Raw genomic sequence first — 19,963 nt, forward strand, 5'->3', positions numbered from 1 at the left:
TCGCGTACAATTAGATATATTTACCGAAGAGTACTAATCTACGAAGTAGGAAATATTTTGAGTATTCACCTCCCGCTAATATCCAAGCCTATATTTTGTACGTAACTCTCTCGCGTACCCGCCAGAATTGTGATAAAATCTTCGTAAATGGAAATTTTTTCCGTTTCTCCGTACTGGAAGTAGATTCTACTTTTTTATTGCCGCGAATTATCTATAAAGTCCTCGCAATGTTCCTCTGCTTTCTTTTTCTTTTGTTATATATACAAATTACAAATTGTCCTTTTCTCAATCGATCAACTTCACGCTAAGTTGCCACGTTGACACGCCACTTCACTGTGTATCTAGATTTGATCGTCTTCACTATTTCTCTACAGTGTAGAGTCTACACAAATAAGGCACCTTTAACAAATTACGCACTTTATATAAGTTACACTCGATATAGCAGTTCAGTCAACGACACCACGTCTGCACTGCGATGGCTAATTCGTAATGTACAATCGAGGCATACGTAAACAACAGCAGTCTTAATGTATCGAACAAAAAACATTATATATATATATATAATGGATATATATATATAGTAGATATATATAATCAACTGGGTACCAAAATTCTCATAGAGATTATTCCTTCTTTCATTTTACCTAATTCAAACGACGATAAATATTTTTAACTTTCAACAAATCGCTCACATTACTCGCTAAACCAATTTAAGTTCTCTTAAAATATTTATATATATTCCATTACTTTAATCGAGATTTTTTAATTTATCAAATGTAGAGATCGATTCGAATTTTGCTAAAAATATTTCATATCGTTTCTACTCGCCACGAAAGTAAGGAATAATGTAAAATTCGAAGAATAATGATCTATCCGAATTTTCTATATGTCTAGCCTCATCGAGGCTATCGATATATTCACGAGGAAAGCGATTTTTCCATTCTAAGCGTCATTTGTGCTTGTGGAATGCTAGAAAACAGCTGTGCCCAATCAAAATTAGCTCACATGCCTAAAAAGAATGTCTTGTCTTTTTCTGCATCGGTTCGTGTAACCGTTGTATTCACCGAAATTATTCTTTATTTGCATATTGAAATTGATAGAAGCTATCTTTCACAGTATAACACAATTTAAGCAAACGCTTTTATCAAATAACTGCGGAGATATCTATAACGCGAATTAAAATAAACAGCAATGTATAATTAATTTATCTTTATCTGTTATCACGCGTTATTATAATACAAAACAGATTTCACGATGCTGCAGACTGACTTGAGAGTACACTTATAGGTCGGTATGCTCATTGGCGATTGATCGACCCCGCAATTAAGTGTGTGAAAATTGTGTGGAAGAGTGCGACACCACGTTGATGTCAAGATTAATGTCTTTTTTCACACACACACACACACTTAACGTAATCTTACGAAAAAGTTTCAGTCAGAACGTGATAGACAGAGAGGATTATTAATCTTGATATTAAAGAGTGCCATTTGCGAAATATTGATATCGATCATAGAGTTTAGTGGACCACGAATGAATGCTGCCTTCGACCAAATCCTCAACATGCCGACGCAATTGATCTTCTGTTAGCGTGAGGTGGAATCTATTCTTGAGACCTTGAACAGTCGCCGCCCCACCACTACGAAAGCACGGAAGTTGAGAACCTGCGAAAAAGATCGATACAACCCATTCAAATATGCGGATTTGAAGGTGCACGCAAACACGAACATATGCAGAATTAGTACTACTTACCCGATAACATGATCTCAACAAGGTTGACTATTTTCTCCATGTGCTTCCGTGCCGCGATTAAACCTTGAAGAATCAGACTCTTAAATTCTTCGAAAAACTTGGATTGATTGCCGCCCATCACTTCGACGAATTCCGGTGTCAATTTAAACGGACTGGTCTCAAAACCGAGATTTCTTGGCGAAGTCGAGAGAATGAAACCGAAATCTATGTGGATTAGATGACCGTCGCTATGCAACAGAATATTGCCGTTGTGACGGTCTTTCACTTGAATAAGATAGCTGACCAGGCAGTACGCAGCGCAACTCTGAATGAAGTTTTTCTGCGCCATGCGGAACGTCTCTGAGGTAGAAGGGCCGAACTCTCGTTCGAAGTATTGGAAAAGCGTTAATTGGCACTGCTTCTTCACTTGATGGAGCGAGACGGTGTTTAGGATCGGTTCAATCAGACCACTGTCGTTGGACAAACATAATATTCTGCAAAACAAAATAAAATCATTATTTAAGAGAAAAATTATATTTCGCATCAAAATTTATATTTCGATAAAAAATTTTCAATAATAAGTCATCGCACTTACTTGTATGGTCGCACCCAAAGCGGCACTTGTTCGTCCTGCCAAATCTTTTGCAACATCGAAAGTAATTGCGAGGCGAGAAGTTCCTGCCTGAGATCATCGCCACATTTCACGATCACGGCGAGTAATCTCCAAGATGCCAGGTGCCCATACGGACTGGAAGTTCTTATGCGTCGTTGCTTTTGCTCCCACGGCTCCTTAAGGACCGCCGCCGATGGATCCTCGGGATCGTGGTTAAAAGTCGCGCTGGGCGTAGCTGCCATCTCGCTCAATCTTCTCTTAATGTCGCCCGGTACGAAGATTGGTTCTCTGCTGTCAGACGATTCTTGACTCAATTGCGATATGGTATCTCGATCTTTTGGCTTACGAAGCTGTAAATACTGCACAGAAACGAATGGAAAAAGTTAGAATAGAAAGCAGAACAAAAAAAAAAAAAAAAAAAAAAAAAAAAAAAAAAAAAAAAAAAATAAAAATTGTTTAAAAAAAAAAAAAAAAAAAAAAAAAAAAAAAAAAAAAAAAAAAAAAAAAAAAAAAAAAAAAAAAAAAAAAAAAAAAAAAAAAAAAAAAAAAAAAAAAAAAAAAAAAAAAAAAAAAAAAAAAAAAAAAAAAAAAAAAAAAAAAAAAAAAAAAAAAATATATATATAATTGGTTGCTTTCAATACGAATATGTACTCACCTGCTGCGTAATCTCGTCATCCTCCTGACTCCAACAATCGTTAGGATCATCATCGGGGAAATTAAATGTCACGTCTGTATTTCTAACGGCGTAAGGCGAGATATTTTTTACAGGTGTCTGTCGCACCGCTAAATTTTGCTGACTATCGGAAGTGGATATGTTGGATTGCTCGCCGCCCGTTAAATTCTCCTCAGACTTGGTATGCCTCAATGAACTACCCATTATTTTTGTCGGCACAGGCGATGTATATAAATCCTCCACTTCTAATACCTCCACATATATTATATAGGGTGCCTGTGCAATAATATCATCATGAAAATCGATATTCAAATTCTGCAAAGGATATGATATACAGCGAAATGTCCGTACCTTGTCCTTGCTGTTAAGAACTGCAGCATACTGTGGTGGAACTCGCACAATATGATGGGGTATCATACTGTGCAGAGGCAGCCACACCCTTGCAGGGAGATTCAAATTAAGCGTGTTGAGCTCTGCTACTAATTGAACAGTTTTACTTTCCTTTGTTGGGATAGTCCCGAGCAATTTACCAATTGATATTAACGCTTGAATAAATTCGAATTCTGGTGCGAGTCGAGGTGCCTGTATAAGGAATATAAATTTTATATTGTTGCAACGCTTCAAGTAAAACATGTATTGTCTTGTACAAAGTAATAACTCACATTGCAGAAACAATCTGTTTTTTGGCCTCGCAAATCGTTCACCACACCTTGGCAGGAATAGAAGCAGGTACAACCATTGTCAAACGCTCGACCAGAGCTCAGGTCCCCAAGACTTACTTTATTTATTATACCTTTTAAGAAAAATACGCGATATAAAAGATTGAATAATCTCATTAAAACGCTCTCATACGAACATTATATAATACGTAATTTATTATATTTATATATGTATTTATTTGGATAATTACCGGAATTACTACGGCGTATAGTCTGGAACAATCCAGTAGCGTCGGACTGAGATCTTTGGTGGGTTTTCTTATTCGGCGACGTAAGGTTCTGCGCCGAGGGCAATGGTGATGGTGCAGGAACTTGCAATCCACGCTGCTTTCGACTCTCATTTCCCTTTGGCCTGAAATGTTACACGCTTAGCAATAAATCTTTGTTCTAAACACGTATGATCTGCCAAAAATCGTTTGTTATCTCCGTTGCTCCCTAAATCTGTTTATTAATCTTACCTGAGTTCATCTGACAAAATAAGATTTTTCAATTTGGTCCCATGAGACTTCTTCTTTGATGCTAAATGAGCATCGGAACTGTACGCATCAAGCAGCCAGGCACATTTTAACGAGAAATCTGCCGATTGTCTACATCTGCAATTGATTCGTTTAGTTTTAATCCATCTAAATTTTATCGCGACTTGTAAGACGCGCAATCAAATAATCTTCTAATGCGTCAGTATCTCCTATATTTACCTATGGACAAGATATGGATAAAGGACTTCTGTTATATCGTGAAGTTGTATATACATCACAACTAACTGCGGTAAGTAAAAGTCCACATCGTTATCCGGAAAACTGAACATCTTGTTACCTATAATACGTTACAGGTCATATTTAAAAATCAATCAAATCAGTCAAATATATAAGATGCATTTACTAGAAAATAGTCATTTTGTAATATTTTTATCTCGATATAGAATTTAGAAGCTCATGTATAATGAAAATAACAAATGTTATTGTTTATCTTGTAATAATTATTAGTTTATGAAAAATAAACGTGAGATACGATTAACAAACTTGCTGAAATTAATTCTCTTTAATATATATTATACCTAGATAACTCTGAACGCCGGGTTCTTTCGAATTGAACAGATAGGAAATAGCCATGGACATGTCGAATATTTGACTTTCAAAGAGTCGCAGCAGACAGCCTTCTGACGGTTTCGGTTGTTTCGTCTCTTGTTGCTGTCGACGGATAACATCTGGTTGCTTCTTCACCGTCTCGGTTTCCTGTTGCTGTGTCGCAGTCGTACCGCAGCAAAGAGTCATGGCCGCTCCGGCCAACTCATTCTGGCTCGTATTGGCCACGGACGGCGGTGATGACGCCACTTGCGTTATAGCGCCTTGGTAGATTTCGGCGCGTTCCTGATGCTGATAATCGTCACCACACGTACGTTCTCGCACGTTCGCGTTAGTTATTCGCAGTTCTTGCGAGCAAAGTTCACCAACAACGTTCGTGTCGTTGTACGATCGCGGACAATTACGATCATTGGTCTCATCATTGGGAGATACGGGAGACGTAGGACTATCACTGAGACGCGTGGACAGTTCCACGGGTGACACTGGCACCGACATCGACACCGACACCATACCGGCACCGTTCTCCATACCGTCCACCACATCAATTGAATACACCGAGTCCCCTGGTTGTGATACGGATGAATCGAGGCTCTCGCGGCTGTGCAAATGATCTACGCTGGATTCTCGGGTGGCGGGCGCATTTGTGGCGTCGCTCGAGCCGCTATCGGAGCCGCAAAGGATGCCGGAATCGTCAGAACCGAGACTGGCCAAATCCTCGCGTTCTCGCGCGGTGCGAGCGCTTTTCCCGCATGGTCCCGACGACGATGACGACGATGACGATACCGTTATCGTCTTAGAGACTGATGAAGGGGCAGGATTCTCGCATTCCGGGCTCGGTGTCACGTCCACCTCTGGAATCCGTTGCAAAGCGGAATCCAGACTTCGGTTCCTGTGATGATGCGTCAACGTCGTTGCGGCCGCCTGAGGCACCGGCGGTAGTAGGATACCCATTGATCTAGGAATCGATAATTTTATAGTTAATAAGTATTCTCTCGATTAATTTTTTCAATTAATTAAAAATTTTATAGGCTATTTTAGAGTTGCACATACTCTCGATTTTTTAATATTTGAAGAAAATGTATAGAAAGAGAGAGAGAGAGAGAGAGAGAGAGAGAGAAATATGTATATAAAATGTTATTTTAACTATTTTACAGAAAAATACGCTGTAGATAATAGTCTTTATAATTAGATATACAATGTATATATTTACGTATATTTACTCGATCTGCTATCCGTATAATCTAGTATTCTATCTTTTTAGTATGCGTTTAAAATATTTAATATCACTCATGCATTTGTGTCTTTATCGTGCATTGTTTATTGCTGTTATTATGTTTCTTATCTTCATGTAGAGTAAGAAATCTATTCCGTATGAATCTTTTAATTTCAATCAAATTATGTGTGACGTATGTATTTCGACCGAAGGAAATTGTATGCATGCAATGTTGGCCGGCTCTAATTGGCGGCTGCAAAAGCATCAAGAAAATAGATAGGATAGGCCGCGTGCGGTTGCGATTATTAATATTGATGACATCTCCATCGCCGTTATCGTCGTCGCGAACAGACAATTTAAATACCTCATATATTCCTCAATTTATATACGACATAACTTCTACACATATTTTCTCGTCAATCTAGACGTCGAAGACGATCGCGTCGATCGCATAATCGCGGTATACATAATACGACTGCTTATTCAACAAGTGCCAGGATGTATAGACGCGCGCGCCAGACGCGTCACGACTCGCAAATAGCTCGCGCGCATAGCTCGCAAAGTGGCTCGGAAATATTCGGCAAATGGCCTTACGAGACACACGTCCGCGATATAAACAGATATGACGAAATCAAAATATATACCTGAAGTCCAAACTGTGATTTCGTTGATGCGTGGTCAGTCTGCTACGTGGACTGATCGACGGATTCGGCCGACCGTGCACGAGAGGAACATTACAGCTGGCCAGCTTGTGCCGTTTGATGTGTGTCACGCTTTCCTGGCGCGTAGGTCCACCAGTCGGCGTTACTGCCACTACTTCGCTCATATTAGAGTCGAGTACGAGCACCGGCTCGGCTAACAGTCATCTGCTGGCCATGCTGGGGCTTCACCTGTAAAACGTAAACACGTAAATCAGCGTGCCGTCTCCAATTTCTCGCGGAAGAACGCATATAATTCAAATACGAAAACGTACGTGACGTTTTTATATTTAGAGCTCGGGAAAGATAGAAAAAAGAATCTTGTTACATGCATATGTATGATTATATGCATATTTGCATGTAACATATTTACCGCATCTCAATAATCATATCGCGATAAAGTGGAAAAAATGAGTTTTATTGTATGTGTGTGTGTGTATAATTAATTATATGATACACACACACACACACACACCGTTTCGTAGCGGTAGTATATATAATACAATAGATAACATAACGAACTTGACAGATTAATTATATGATACACACACACACACACACACACACCGTTTCGTAGCGGTAGTATATATAATACAATAGATAACATAACGAACTTGACACTCTTCGATTATGATTTTTAAAATAACATCTTGATAATCATATCGCGATAAATTGATCGACGGCATAGAAACAGTCGTATCGTATCAAAAGGAAAAATCCTAATCAATAATAGACATAGCCTCGAATGTCACATGGCATATGCGAATGCGAGGAAAGTCAACAGCTCGCGCGACAAAACTACGGAGTTGGTTGCACGAAAAGCTACGCGAGCACAGCGAGACGAGATACACTTCCGGTATTCTCATTATTTTTGGGAGCGTAGGACGAGAACGATGAATGATATCATTTTCCGCATGCAATCTCGACTACTCGTGGCACGAACAAAACTACGTATATACGACTCGATGTAATGTCAACGACAACCGCTGACACAAGAATACGCGTCCGTCGTCGTCGTTATCAAACGATGTGTCAAGTGCGATAACGGAATCAGTATCTCCTATCGAAGAGAGTGTGCCATAGCTTTAATTAACATACACAACAGAAGACACACTCTCACAGCTCTGCGAAATTAATCGGTTATATAATGAGATGCCGCGCGCGGAAAGAACGCGAGTGCACTTCTCGACTGTTTATGCTGCGAAACCGAGCGACCGGAAATCGTGCATCTGTCAGGAAGGTCGATCGCGTCCCAGATGATATGCGATTGGAATTTCCTTTCGAGCAGTAATTCACAAAGCGACGTAAATTTATCGTGCATCTTTCCTGTTGCAGAACCCCTTCCCGTCATAAAAAACTTCAAGTTAACTAGATTTTTTTTTTTTTTTTTTCGCATTGTCTTAAAATCAGATTGTTGCAAAATTTATAGTTACGTACATATAATATATCTAGATGATTTTTCTTCTATTTAGCAATTGTTAAAATTAACATGACATCATATCCAAACATTAATCGTGAAAATGCACGCGTACGCATTTAAGGCAACACAATCGAAAGAAATGTTAAAGTTGACAAAAGGTCACCGGATTCGTTGAATGTCCACGTTGACGGCAATGCGAATGGAAAAAGTTACGATGCCGCAATACATAGACGTTTAGAAAGTACGGCTTTTTATCAATTCGAACACTTTCTAGGATCTCTTCCTGGCGCGGTTAAAGCGGGCTCCACATTCTACGCAGTTATCCTGCGGATAAACGGGAGCACAAAAAAAAAAAGAAAAATGTTATACTCCTGAGTTACATGAAAATTACGTGGAAAACAATTGCTTTCTTCATAAGAAATATATAAATTGCTTCGATAAATTTCATCCTACGTGGGCGTGAACTTTTATGCATCCAACGTAAACAAATTACACTTATTTCATGACGTTACATTAAAAAGTTTCGATCAATGCTTTTTCTCGATCATTAATTTCAATAATCAATTTAATTTTTTCAGAAATTGTGCGTAAAACTTGCAAAAACGTTCGGACTCACAATCAGTGATAAATTTCATTTGCCTGTAAATCTATTACCAGTGAGACTCACGGTAATATATTATAATAAAAGCGACAGTTTATTATTTTAATACTTTTTAATAATAAACTGTCGCTTTTAAATTATCGTTATAATTGTACAAACATATTGTCAATGAAATCAATCGTCTGTCGATCATCTACTACTTCATCGAAGAATTCGACCGTGAAATTTTCGTTAGCGAATAATCTTTTCTTTATTTTGTGCGTTAAAACGAATGAATATGAAATAACTTCCACGTGACACATAATAAAACGTAGTATTTTAAAGATCGCGGCGCGGGTGTTACGGTGCGGAACCGAGGTTTCTATCTCGACATACGGATCGGTTGCGCGTTGCAAAATTCTGCCATACAGTCGGTCGACTCGAAACTCACGACGCGCATGGAACCATATGCTTTCACCGATCTGCTTCGGTGCCGGCGCGTACTCGATATTACGAGCGTATTCCCAGTTCCAAAATTGAGACTTATACAAATTATATCGACACTCGTCTCTCCTGCATTTATTTATTTATAAATTAAACGAGACTTTCGTAATCATGCTAAAAGCGTCGAACATGTAACAATCACAAAAAAGAAGAGAAGAGAAAAAGCGTGGAATGAAAAATAAAATAATACCTATAAAATTTATATAGATAAATCATATCTCAATATGCACACAAAGTGTATATATTTTTCAGCATTCAGCTTCTCCATATTTGTGCCGGCTCGTATCGGTTTACTAGCGATATCGAATATCGACACACATGTCGAATATAAAAACAAATCCGCCAATTCGCAATCATTAAATATTATATTACATATATATTATATTGATATATATTGATAATTTTTCATAGAGATAATATCGAAAAAGAAAGGAGGGTCAATAAGGGCGTTTTTGGCCCTCAGGATTTTCAAAAAACAATTTTTTTTGTATTGTATGATTATTAGGAATATCAAAAATAACCATTAGGTGAGAAAAAAACTTGATCCATAAAGCCAAAATTAATTATTAGTCTAGGTAATATCATGGTACCCTCCTAAGCCCTTTTCATGACTAATAAATGAACTAATAAAATATTTTCGCTCATTATACTGCTCTGCCATCATATTAACGTCATTTTAGACTGCAATATGTATCGTCTCCCCCAAGGTGAAGGTGAATACAGCTCATAGTAAAAAAAAAAATAATTTTTTATTATTCCTGATATATGGGTGCCCATAGCAAATAGATGATCACTATTAGTTGCCTATAGGCTTAAGCCTCTACATTGCGTCAAGATTGTGATCGTTGTAGTTTTAATATCATTTTTATTTTTTTATTATTATTTTATTTCTTTTTTCATTTTGCTTTTTAAAAAAGCAAATATAATAAAGCAAAAATATTTTATTAATTTATTCATTAGTCGTGAAAAGGGTTTAGGTACCATAATAGTATACCTAGACTAATAATTAATTTTAGTTTTATGGATCGATATTTTTTTCTCATCTCATGGTTATTTTTGACATTTTTAATGATCCTACAAAATAAAAAAAAAAATAAAAAAAAATTGTTTGAAAATCCTGTGGGCGCCAAAAAACGCCCTTATTGATGATCCTCCTCCTTTTTAACGTGTCGCAATCGAATCAATTTCTTTGATCACGATACGGTATTTATCGATATAGTTTGATATAGTTAATGTTTTTTTTATGAATGATCAATACCGTGTGCTGACAACATCTAAATAAAAGAATGTATCGATACGCTTCATTTTTTATTTAATGACTAATTCCTGTCTGAACTATCATCGAGGCGAACGTGAATGCGGGCCGTTATACGTGAATTCCGTCGATGATCTAATAATCGGCGTTAGTGATCGAACTTGACCGGGCTTTGATGGACTTTTAAGAGCGTTGATTATGCGTGCGTCTTCACGCGCGTAGGCGTGAAACTCGCGCTAGAAAGCTGAACGCGCATCGTGGTGAGTAAAGCCTGAGCGACACGAGGATTTTCCTTTGCGACTAAAAAGCTCCTACGAAACTTTTCGCGATATTACAAAGAACGCGTTCACGAAGAGAACATTTATACCGGTATCGCGTGGTCTTTCAAACAATGCTCTACATGCGGTTCGCATAAAGTAAACTGCCATATAAATGTCAGATAAATGTTGAATAAATTAAAAAATTTATATGCATAAATTAAAGCGGCGACTGAAAAAAGGACTCGATTGGAATATCTCAAAATTACGAAATTCTGAACTTTCTCTTTTAAGATGCAGATGCAACGGTTTGCCTGATTTAATTCCCAATTTTCAATATTCTTGTTTGTGAAATAAAAAATATAGAAATTGTCGATTAAACATCTATATGACATGCCTGATTTAACTCTTTTAGTACAAGATTTTTTTAAGCAAGACGTGTCTCGCGATTTCGGTCTCCTGTGACATTTTTGACGGCCTTCATGAAACTTGAACGTCGACATCGTAAGACCCAAGCGAAAGTTTTCTGCGAACGTCGAATCTTGAATGTGTATCGATGCGGTTAGCACGGAGTGTTCCCGCATTTCCGATATGGTAAACATCAAAGTCCAGCGTCCGCGTCGTTGAGCAACTACAAATTAGCCATGCCATTTGACATTCTACATTCATCGTGCGCGTGACACTATCATATCCGAAACATGCCATCGTAAAGAATGTTGTACTTATCAAGTAAAGCTAATCATCTGAATGTAAGTATCAGGAACAAACGAATCGCAGTGTCGGCATTGATTGACTTAGGTTATCAGTTATAACCGGGTTTTGAGAACGACATAATCTCGATAAGTTGGAAGTTTTTCGACGCTAGACAACCAGAAGATATCAATATTGTCGCGATTATATACGATTAACAATAAACATAAAAATCATTATTTCCAGTAAGAACATTTGAACTCGAGTTACACCAAGGAATTGAAATGACGTAATAATTTTGACAATTTAACAAATCATCACCGATACACACAAACACTGAGAAATCATTTTCTACAGCATCAGAATAGTTTGCAATCTAAAATCCGACGAGTTAACGAGTGGCAATCGTCGCGTGCTCTTTTCTCGCTACGCAGAATCCGCGACGGCGATCTTTCGCGATTTCGATCTATGTATGCTGTACCGCCTCTCCGTCTCGCCGCGCCGCGCGAGCGTCTCCTGGCACCGCCGCCACCGCGTCGACACGCCGCTCCGCGCCGTTCGCCTCTCTTCGTGCGTTCGCTCGCACGCTCGTACTCTCGCTCGCTCACGCAGCGAGATGGGTGTGCCGTGCCGTATGCGCGAGAGTGAACTTCCTACGTGTCGACCGCATGTTGACACAATACTGGAAAAATCCCTCTATGCACACCGCCGGCCGTTGTCGCATCGTTCTTCGACGAAACAATCAATCGCTGCGACGTAAATGTCAACAACGTCAACGTCAATCAACGGCACTCACCTCGCGCTCAGAATCCGAGATCTCGGCCACGAGTTGTACGGTGCTACGACGACATGCCTCGCACGTTTCGCTCGTTCGATCTTCTGGTCGTCCTAGGCGCGTCGAATTTTCAAGCGACGACGCGCGGAAATATCGCGCGGCCGGGGATGAAGGGCGCGAGTTGGGGAGAGAGAGAGAGAGAGAGACGGATGAAGAGCGACGCGTATATGTGCCTGCGTCCCGCGTCACTATATTCTCTACGCGAGTACGGGTGCACCGAGAGTATGGGTCCCGCCTGCTCGCTCAATCGCAATGGCAGCGACCGCGGCAGGGTTCCCACAGGCTTTTGTCACACACGCACGCTCCTATCGTTTCTCGCTGCCGCCGGCTACGCCCAACAACGCGCGTCGATCGCGACTCCGTCGTCGCGGACGTGATGCGCGCGATGCATCGTTAGGCGATGAGTGGACGGACGACGAGAACGAGGATGATGCACTATCGTCGCGACTGACACTCGACGTTACGCGAACGGGCTTAACACGTATTCTCGCGCGAGCGCACGTAACTGCTTCCTCGACGTATCAATGCTTGCTTGAAGCGACGGCTACGACAACGGCTGCTCGCCAGGCCCGACGTTGTTGTTTGTCGCACGACACATTGAACACTGACTCGGCGGCGCACTGCTACCAACAGACCAACACCAATGCGGCGGACACGAACTCTGGGATACCTAGAAGCGCGGCTGCCATTGCAGGAACGCACGAGTAGATCGGCGGGCCACGTGCGTGGCCAACGTCTGTGCGTATAATCTGACAGCGCCTTCTCGCGGGCTAATTTTTTTAATCGCAAATTTTTTGACACAATTCTTCGTCGATTTACGCTCGACTGGAAATGTGTTCGAATCTGAATTTGGACTTTGCATTCGCAAAACTCATTATTTACGAATGTAAAAGAAATTAAACGTCACGCATAAGATTTATTATGATCAAGAAGATAATTCAATCAACTTATTAATGGACTTTTGAGAAAATTAATTTCAAAACTATTTTCCGATATACTTTAAAATTAAATTCTGAAAATAAGAGATAATATATTAGATATATAATATGTGCGTGAGAATTTTGGAATTAGTTCATGCGTAAATCTATGTGTAAAGTCCAAGTGATTCATTAGCTTCCGTCTTTAAATAATTCGCTGATAACGATATATATTCTCATTTCGATTAGGATGAAACACTTGATCCAACTTGACTACTGCATATATGCATCTAACACTTATATGTACGTTGCTTTATTAGATAAACATGTGGTTACAAAAATAATTTTCCCATTCGAATGGAAATTAACACAAAAACCCGGATATAAAATCCTTTTTTTTTTTTCCAAAAATTCGATATTCTAATAGTTGATATTTATATCACTTACTTATTGCATTCAATATCACACTCCACCCGGATATAAAAAAAAAAAAATGATTATGTTTAAAGAAAGAAATGCACATGTAACGATTCTATTGACAGTTTAAATCACTCTTAAATAGCAATAATGGGCGATTTTATCGTCTTCTCACTATACAAGGGGCGTACATAATTCTCCACCAGCGACGGCTATTATATCATAGCGTTAGCAATATTCATTGGCGTATTGACAGCGTTTCATCTCATTGTCACTTTACTCCGGCATTGTTCGACGTTATGGCAATGACGGTGTTGAGATGTAAGCCGACGCGTTATCAACTGAACGGAATGACAGTATATTGAGATAAGAAAATCTCTCGTCGAGTAATCATATATCTTACGGGATAGTCTTGGCTTAATTAGCACTCATCTTTACGAGGAAAATATGACATCATGACGTCGTAAAACGCGAAGAAAGAAACAATAGTCTTTGTAATATATAATGATGATATAATAATAAAATATTATATAACAGAGTTAATAGTAAAAATAATAGTAATATAACAATAAGAATAATAATTACCATAATTCTAAGCATGCTTGTACTAAAATTTAACTGGTTTTATCTCTCGTAAACCTTGAATTCAATAACTTATATCGCTTTCAGAGATAAAACATACGATATGAAATATATATAATATTATTAATATTTTATTAAATATTATTAATGCATGTTAATTATTGAAATTTATGAGTTAAAATCCTCCTGAGGTAACATTAGAGGATTGTAGATAAATACGCGACAACGCGAAATTTTGTTTCTAATCTAATTTTACCTCAGGAGGATTTTAACTCATTCTACACCCTACACGCTCCTAAAGTTTTGACATTTAAATTGGGGACACCCTGTATATTATTTCATGTTTAAAAATGTTTCAAACATTTTCTCTTTTTCTGTTTAACATGAAAACACATTTTACATAATACAAAATGTCACGGAGATCATGTGCTTGAGCTTTGTAATATATAATAATGACGAAAATGCTGAACGTACATAACTTTATAATACATGATAGTTAATCATTGCAGTCAGCATGTGATTATCAAAAGTAACGTCAACATCTGAGCTCACATTTTTTCTCATGTGCACGTTAACTTTTGTGCTCATGATATGTATCATCATAATATGATTACAAGATATACATCATATTTCGATAAATATTAAAATATCATAACGTGATGAAATCTGATCATCAGGCATTGCTATCTGGATATCGATACGAAATATATCAATATGAGATTGGAGACACAAAGTTTGTTTTGGAAATTTTTATTCGTCAGAGAAATTTTTTCTACGTTACGTTAACGATCTTAAATGAAAAATTTTCATGGAATTTCTGGAATTTTTCCGCGATTTATTCTATACTATGGGCGACGATTTGCAGTGCCGCGCCTGAATAACGAACGACCCCGGCAGCGTCGAGGCGTTATTATTTCGCGCTTAGGTTGGCAACGGCACGAGTGGACAGGGGGACGTTCACTCGGGTGGGGAAAGGTCGTGCAGTGGCGAGTACAGCTGCACCTGGCGACGCGCAACCTAACAAACCTAACATAGAAGGCCGGATAAGCCAAGCAGTTTGGAGCATTAGGTGCTCCAAATGCAGCCATGCGTTATCCGTATGCTGCTTTCCTTTCAAACAGCACGGCCTTTTGCTTTCTTCGTGGCCTCTTGCTTGATTCGTATCTCGCACATGTACTCGCACGTAGGCAATCAGAGCAGACAATGCAACTTTCTGCATTCTATAAATTCTCATGTATGATATACATACACGCACATACATATCCGCGAGTTGCGAATATGTGTATATTTTATTAAAATTATTATAAAAATGGACATGTTTTTGTTTCCTTTGTCAGATTACGATAGCCGTAATTTGCATTTTGTCTCCACTGAAAAAATGGACTTTAAATTCGCGCTGCGTCATGCAGCTGTGACATTCGGCGAGCTATGACGCGTGTGCGTCGTCGCCAGATTATGACGTGCGCGTTTGAAACAGTCACGCATACCTCGACGTTCACCGTAAACATTATCGCGCATGATATCACATACTGCACGCAAAATTAATAGCTTTCCGATCGCGAAGGGTTCATGGAACAGCTCGCGCTGATTCATTTACCGCTAATTGGGTTAAAATCGATATATGTATATAATGCTACAGATATAGATAAATGATCTCTATTCGTTGGGAAATAATTTTTAAGAGAATCTCTGTGTCTGATTTTATTTAGTTTATGTAAATTAGCATATCGCGTTGTTTTACTTATATCTTACACACATTTATTTGATATTTGATTTTTCATTATGGATCGTATAGTAATTTTCAACTTTATTCCCATTTTGTGAGGTTTAATCTTTACCGTGTATGAAAATTGAAAGGAATTGAAAGGCACTATTAATTCATGTATTGCTTATCCATTGCTCTCTCAATCATACATTAACTATTCTATTATCTTTGACTTTTTCAAAAGATCATAACCATTTATATAAATACACACATCGCGTATTTACATATTTATGACATATTTCCCAGACAGCACAAAACGTCCTCAGGATCATCCTGAATATGTCCAGGATGGTTCAGGATATTTGTAGGTCTTCTCTACAATTCCTTCAGTACAAATCATTAAATTACAATCCCCTAATTATTTAATATTATTTCTCCTTCATACATTTATTATGCTATTTAGATTGCTAGAGAATGAAAATCATATATTAAGGTTTGTAATCGTATGATATCTGATGAATTAATAATTGTACATTTTCTTTGATCTTTTTAAAGAGCTTGTCCTAGAACAGCAAAAATGCTTTTCATATAATGAAACAAAAATTCTTGCTACTAACATTACTTTATTAAAATGTAATATAGCATCGTTATAGCAATTTCGTCCAGAATTTTAATAACATCACATATGAATTTTCGGAATGGCATGTATCCTAATCAAATACTGGTGTTTTCGCTTGGCAATATAACGACTATGAATCCTGAGATGCGAGTATGGGCAACTTCCTGGATTGTTCCGCTTTCTACCTGTCTACGCGTCAGAGCGACAGGCAATATATTTGAATATCTTGCCATTGATATACATAGTTATACGTCATTGATCAACGCAGCATATAACGATGCCAGAAATAACGAGCTTCCTTTCTGGACGTCCTTCACTTTTGAAACACAGTAAGTTTTGTGTTTTTTTCCTATTGTCTTGTTTTATAATCCTGTACTTTCGCATAAATTTTTCACAATTACTGTAGCCGATAATATGTTATAATCATCATTTCAGTTAGGTTTCCGTGATAACGTATTCAGATAATAGAATGTAACCTATACATTTCAAAGTCTAAATTAAGATATTTAGATTATATATATATATATATATATGTTTAGTCGAAGCAATCTTGTATTTAAAACACCCTTAATCCTTTTTAACATGGTCTAGATATAACATATGATACATAATCTCTATTAACGTTATAGTCTTCATATGCAAGTTTCTCTTTTTGCATTTCACATATCAAATCTGAAAATATCAGAATTTAATATTTTAAAATATATTTTTCACTTTCGATTTCTTTCAGTGTTAAAAAAACATATTTTTTTCTTGTTTTATTTTCATCTTTTCACTAATTTAAGAACTTTCGTTGCAGATAAAAATATAAATAGAAATCGCAGGATGTTAATTGCATGAAGAATTTGACATACGACGACGCTTGCAACTGTTGTAACCGCAATCATGATGGGATTGTCATACCAGACTTGACCCTGCGCCAAGTGCATCGACAAAGTAATGGATCGACGCAAGGGCGGTCTGTGAACTATGAGATACCTCTGGCTTACATCATTCTTGTTAGCTTTTCGAACACAGATTATTCTTACAGAAATGTTCCTTTTCCTGAATAATGTCATGTTCTTTTAAATTAATGAGATAGTCACTATTTTAGTTTTAATATAAATATATCTTTTCTGCCTTATTAAATTATAAAAAATTTTTCTTTTTGGTATGCGGTACTATTTATATACAAAAAATTTGAAAAACAGAGATATTAATATGTCATAAACTCCTCCTTATCTACATATATGTCTCTTTTCTTTTTCTTAAATTAGTTTTTGTTAATTTTTAGTTAGATAAAATATCAAGAAATAATGTAGAGAAATCACGTTTCTACGAATACATTTTTAAAAACCTTAGAAAGTGTAAACATCGTATATATAATTAACCAACTTTCTTGGTTACAAAGTTTAAGAATTTCGACATATCAGAATATATGTATACAAGAGAGAAACTATTTTTATCGCGATACGTCATTGCTCTGACTAAAGCGGAAGGCATAAAAAACGTAACGTATATTAAAATAGAACGAGATCACTCGCTCTGATGTTCTCTCTCTCCATTTTTCCTTCTCCCACTCTCTCAGAGATTATATTGAATTCATTGAAATTTACGCTCGTTAGTGATGAGGCTCGTGAATTGCAGGACATTCCTTCTCAGAGGCGTAATAACGAACCGCGAGACCTTGATCGAAATAACGTAGCGAGTACGGTAAAAAAAAAAAAAAAGAGGAGGGGATAGAAAGAGCAAGAATGCAGAGAAAAGAAAGGATGGAACAAAAGAAATAATTCAAAAGAAAGGAGAAATCATAAAGCTCTCTCACTTTCATGGATAATACTTAGATATATTTAGATATTTCAAGTCTGTTTGTGTGTCGGATGATCGAAGAACCGTGGATTTGTGAGAAAGCTTGTGTGAAAGTATACATATGAATGCGAGTTGCGAGGTATCTAAATTATGCGGGAATACATTCAGCCCGTCTGTTACGCCACTATTCCTTCCCCACTTCCTCCGATTGTTTTCATCGACGACGTCGATGCCACACCGCCGGCTGGACACGCCGACGTAAGAATGAGAGCACGTACGTATGTGTATATATGCATTCGCTTGCACATGAATTAGTGTCGCGCATACCGATGCCGGGAGAGCGGATAACGGGCGGCGGAGACACACACGTGATTCTCGCGCAGCGTGTGTAATATTGTATATACCGTAGTAACGTGACCATCGAGCGTATATATATTGTATATATAATGTCCGCTTTGTTTTTTCACGCACATTCGTCAGCGATTGAATTATTAGTCACGACAAAACAAACACGAGAAGATTCAGAGATGCGTACGGCCGATAAAAGTGTTAAGCTCATCAACAACTCGTCGCGATATCATCACGTATATAATTGTTGATTATTTCGAATGAATTTGAATTTTAAATTTAAATTTAGTCATTGACAATATGAATATAATCATTATAATTGCGAAAATAAGATAAAAATAAAAGCGAAAATCGGGCAAAAAATATCGTGACTGTTCAATTCTTATTATTGTTGATACGAAGCTCTTATAATATGCGAAAAATCTTTGTTATATAAAGTTCGAGCATATAATAGAAGTCTTGATGCAATCTCCATGCTAATGCCTCTAATTTGCAAATGATACGCCATGTGACAGATATTATAGTTGAGGCATAGAGGCAGATTTACGTCTCTTTGTGTCTCTTGCGTCCTCTTCCCAAGATCGAACCATGAACGAAGAGAAAAAGAAAAAAAGAGCGAACGAGACCTTGTATTTCATCTAGACAAATTTCTATGTGTTTTCGGACAAAGTACGCGTAATTTTATGGAACGTGTGACGACCACACGCGGTCGTATTTTATGCTACACGTGCATATCGTGTACGCGTACGTCCAAAAATATACACACGGCTTTTCTCGCGCCAGTAAATTCGCCACTCGACGTTGTACTTTTTCTCGTACTTCGCCGAGAATTCTCTTCGTCCCAACACCCGCGCTATACAGATGCTCTATCATAATAATCTCTATTTTGGGCCGGAGGGTCGCCTGCAAGCCGCGTTGTTGTAGCAGCGCAGATGTTTTTCTCGTTCCGAGTTAAAAGCGTTTGTATAGGGGAAGGTCGAGCTCGAATAGCACGGTCGAAAAGAATACGAATAGACAAATAGATGAGTTAGATGCGTCTAAAAGATTAGTGGGATTGCAACATGACAGATGAAGAGAGAGGGAAAAAGAGAAAGAAAGAGAACAATAGCGACTACAAAAGAGAAAGAAAAAAGAAAATGATGAAAGAAGGAAAGGGTAAACGAAAGAAAAGAGAGAAAACATTGGTCGAGATTATAGGAACGTTATCATTATAAATATGTCCCAATTCATCTCTCTTTCGCCGATAAGGAACGACTCATGATATTAGGCGGCGAACAGAAATATTGCGTGTAAACTACACGCATGTTGTCAAGATACTGT

At 37.9% G+C, this 19,963-nt stretch overlaps 1 protein-coding gene and 1 long non-coding RNA gene across 2 annotated transcripts; one reads left to right on the plus strand and one right to left on the minus strand.

Annotated features, from left to right (window-relative positions):
- Nucleotides 1–249: 249 nt before the first annotated feature.
- LOC115241723 (phosphatidylinositol 4-kinase beta) lies at nucleotides 250–14,101 on the minus strand. The gene is made up of 12 exons (XM_029817635.1): nucleotides 12,229–14,101; nucleotides 6,673–6,918; nucleotides 4,788–5,770; nucleotides 4,429–4,546; nucleotides 4,192–4,326; nucleotides 3,925–4,085; nucleotides 3,677–3,807; nucleotides 3,366–3,596; nucleotides 2,997–3,290; nucleotides 2,324–2,700; nucleotides 1,750–2,222; nucleotides 250–1,661 (listed from the first exon to the last, which is right to left on the minus strand). The coding sequence occupies exons 2-12, from the start codon at nucleotides 6,852–6,854 to the stop codon at nucleotides 1,474–1,476; spliced, it is 3,273 nt and encodes a 1,090-aa protein (XP_029673495.1). The 5' UTR covers nucleotides 6,855–6,918; nucleotides 12,229–14,101; the 3' UTR covers nucleotides 250–1,473.
- Nucleotides 14,102–16,252: 2,151 nt separating this feature from the next.
- LOC115241772 lies at nucleotides 16,253–18,216 on the plus strand. The gene is made up of 2 exons (XR_003884960.1): nucleotides 16,253–16,836; nucleotides 17,307–18,216. It is a non-coding gene; the product is annotated as an uncharacterized LOC115241772 (long non-coding RNA).
- The last annotated feature ends 1,747 nt before the right edge of the window (nucleotides 18,217–19,963 follow it).

The sequence above is a fragment of the Formica exsecta genome, unplaced genomic scaffold (genome assembly GCF_003651465.1).
Source record: "Formica exsecta isolate Colony F162 unplaced genomic scaffold, ASM365146v1 scaffold51, whole genome shotgun sequence".
NCBI lineage: Eukaryota > Metazoa > Arthropoda > Insecta > Hymenoptera > Formicidae > Formica > Formica exsecta.

What these genes read in the sequence shown, in the direction of transcription:
- LOC115241723 (XM_029817635.1), bottom strand. Translation starts at nt 6,854, where the DNA reads ATGAGCGAAGTAGTGGCAGTAACGCCGACTGGTGGACCTACGCGCCAG. An exon ending in AAACAGATTGTTTCTGCAAT is followed by an intron (nt 3,597 to 3,676) that starts GTGAGTTATTAC and finishes TTCCTTATACAG; the next exon opens with GCACCTCGACTCGCACCAGA. An exon ending in ATGACGAGATTACGCAGCAG is followed by an intron (nt 2,701 to 2,996) that starts GTGAGTACATAT and finishes GTTTCTGTGCAG; the next exon opens with TATTTACAGCTTCGTAAGCC.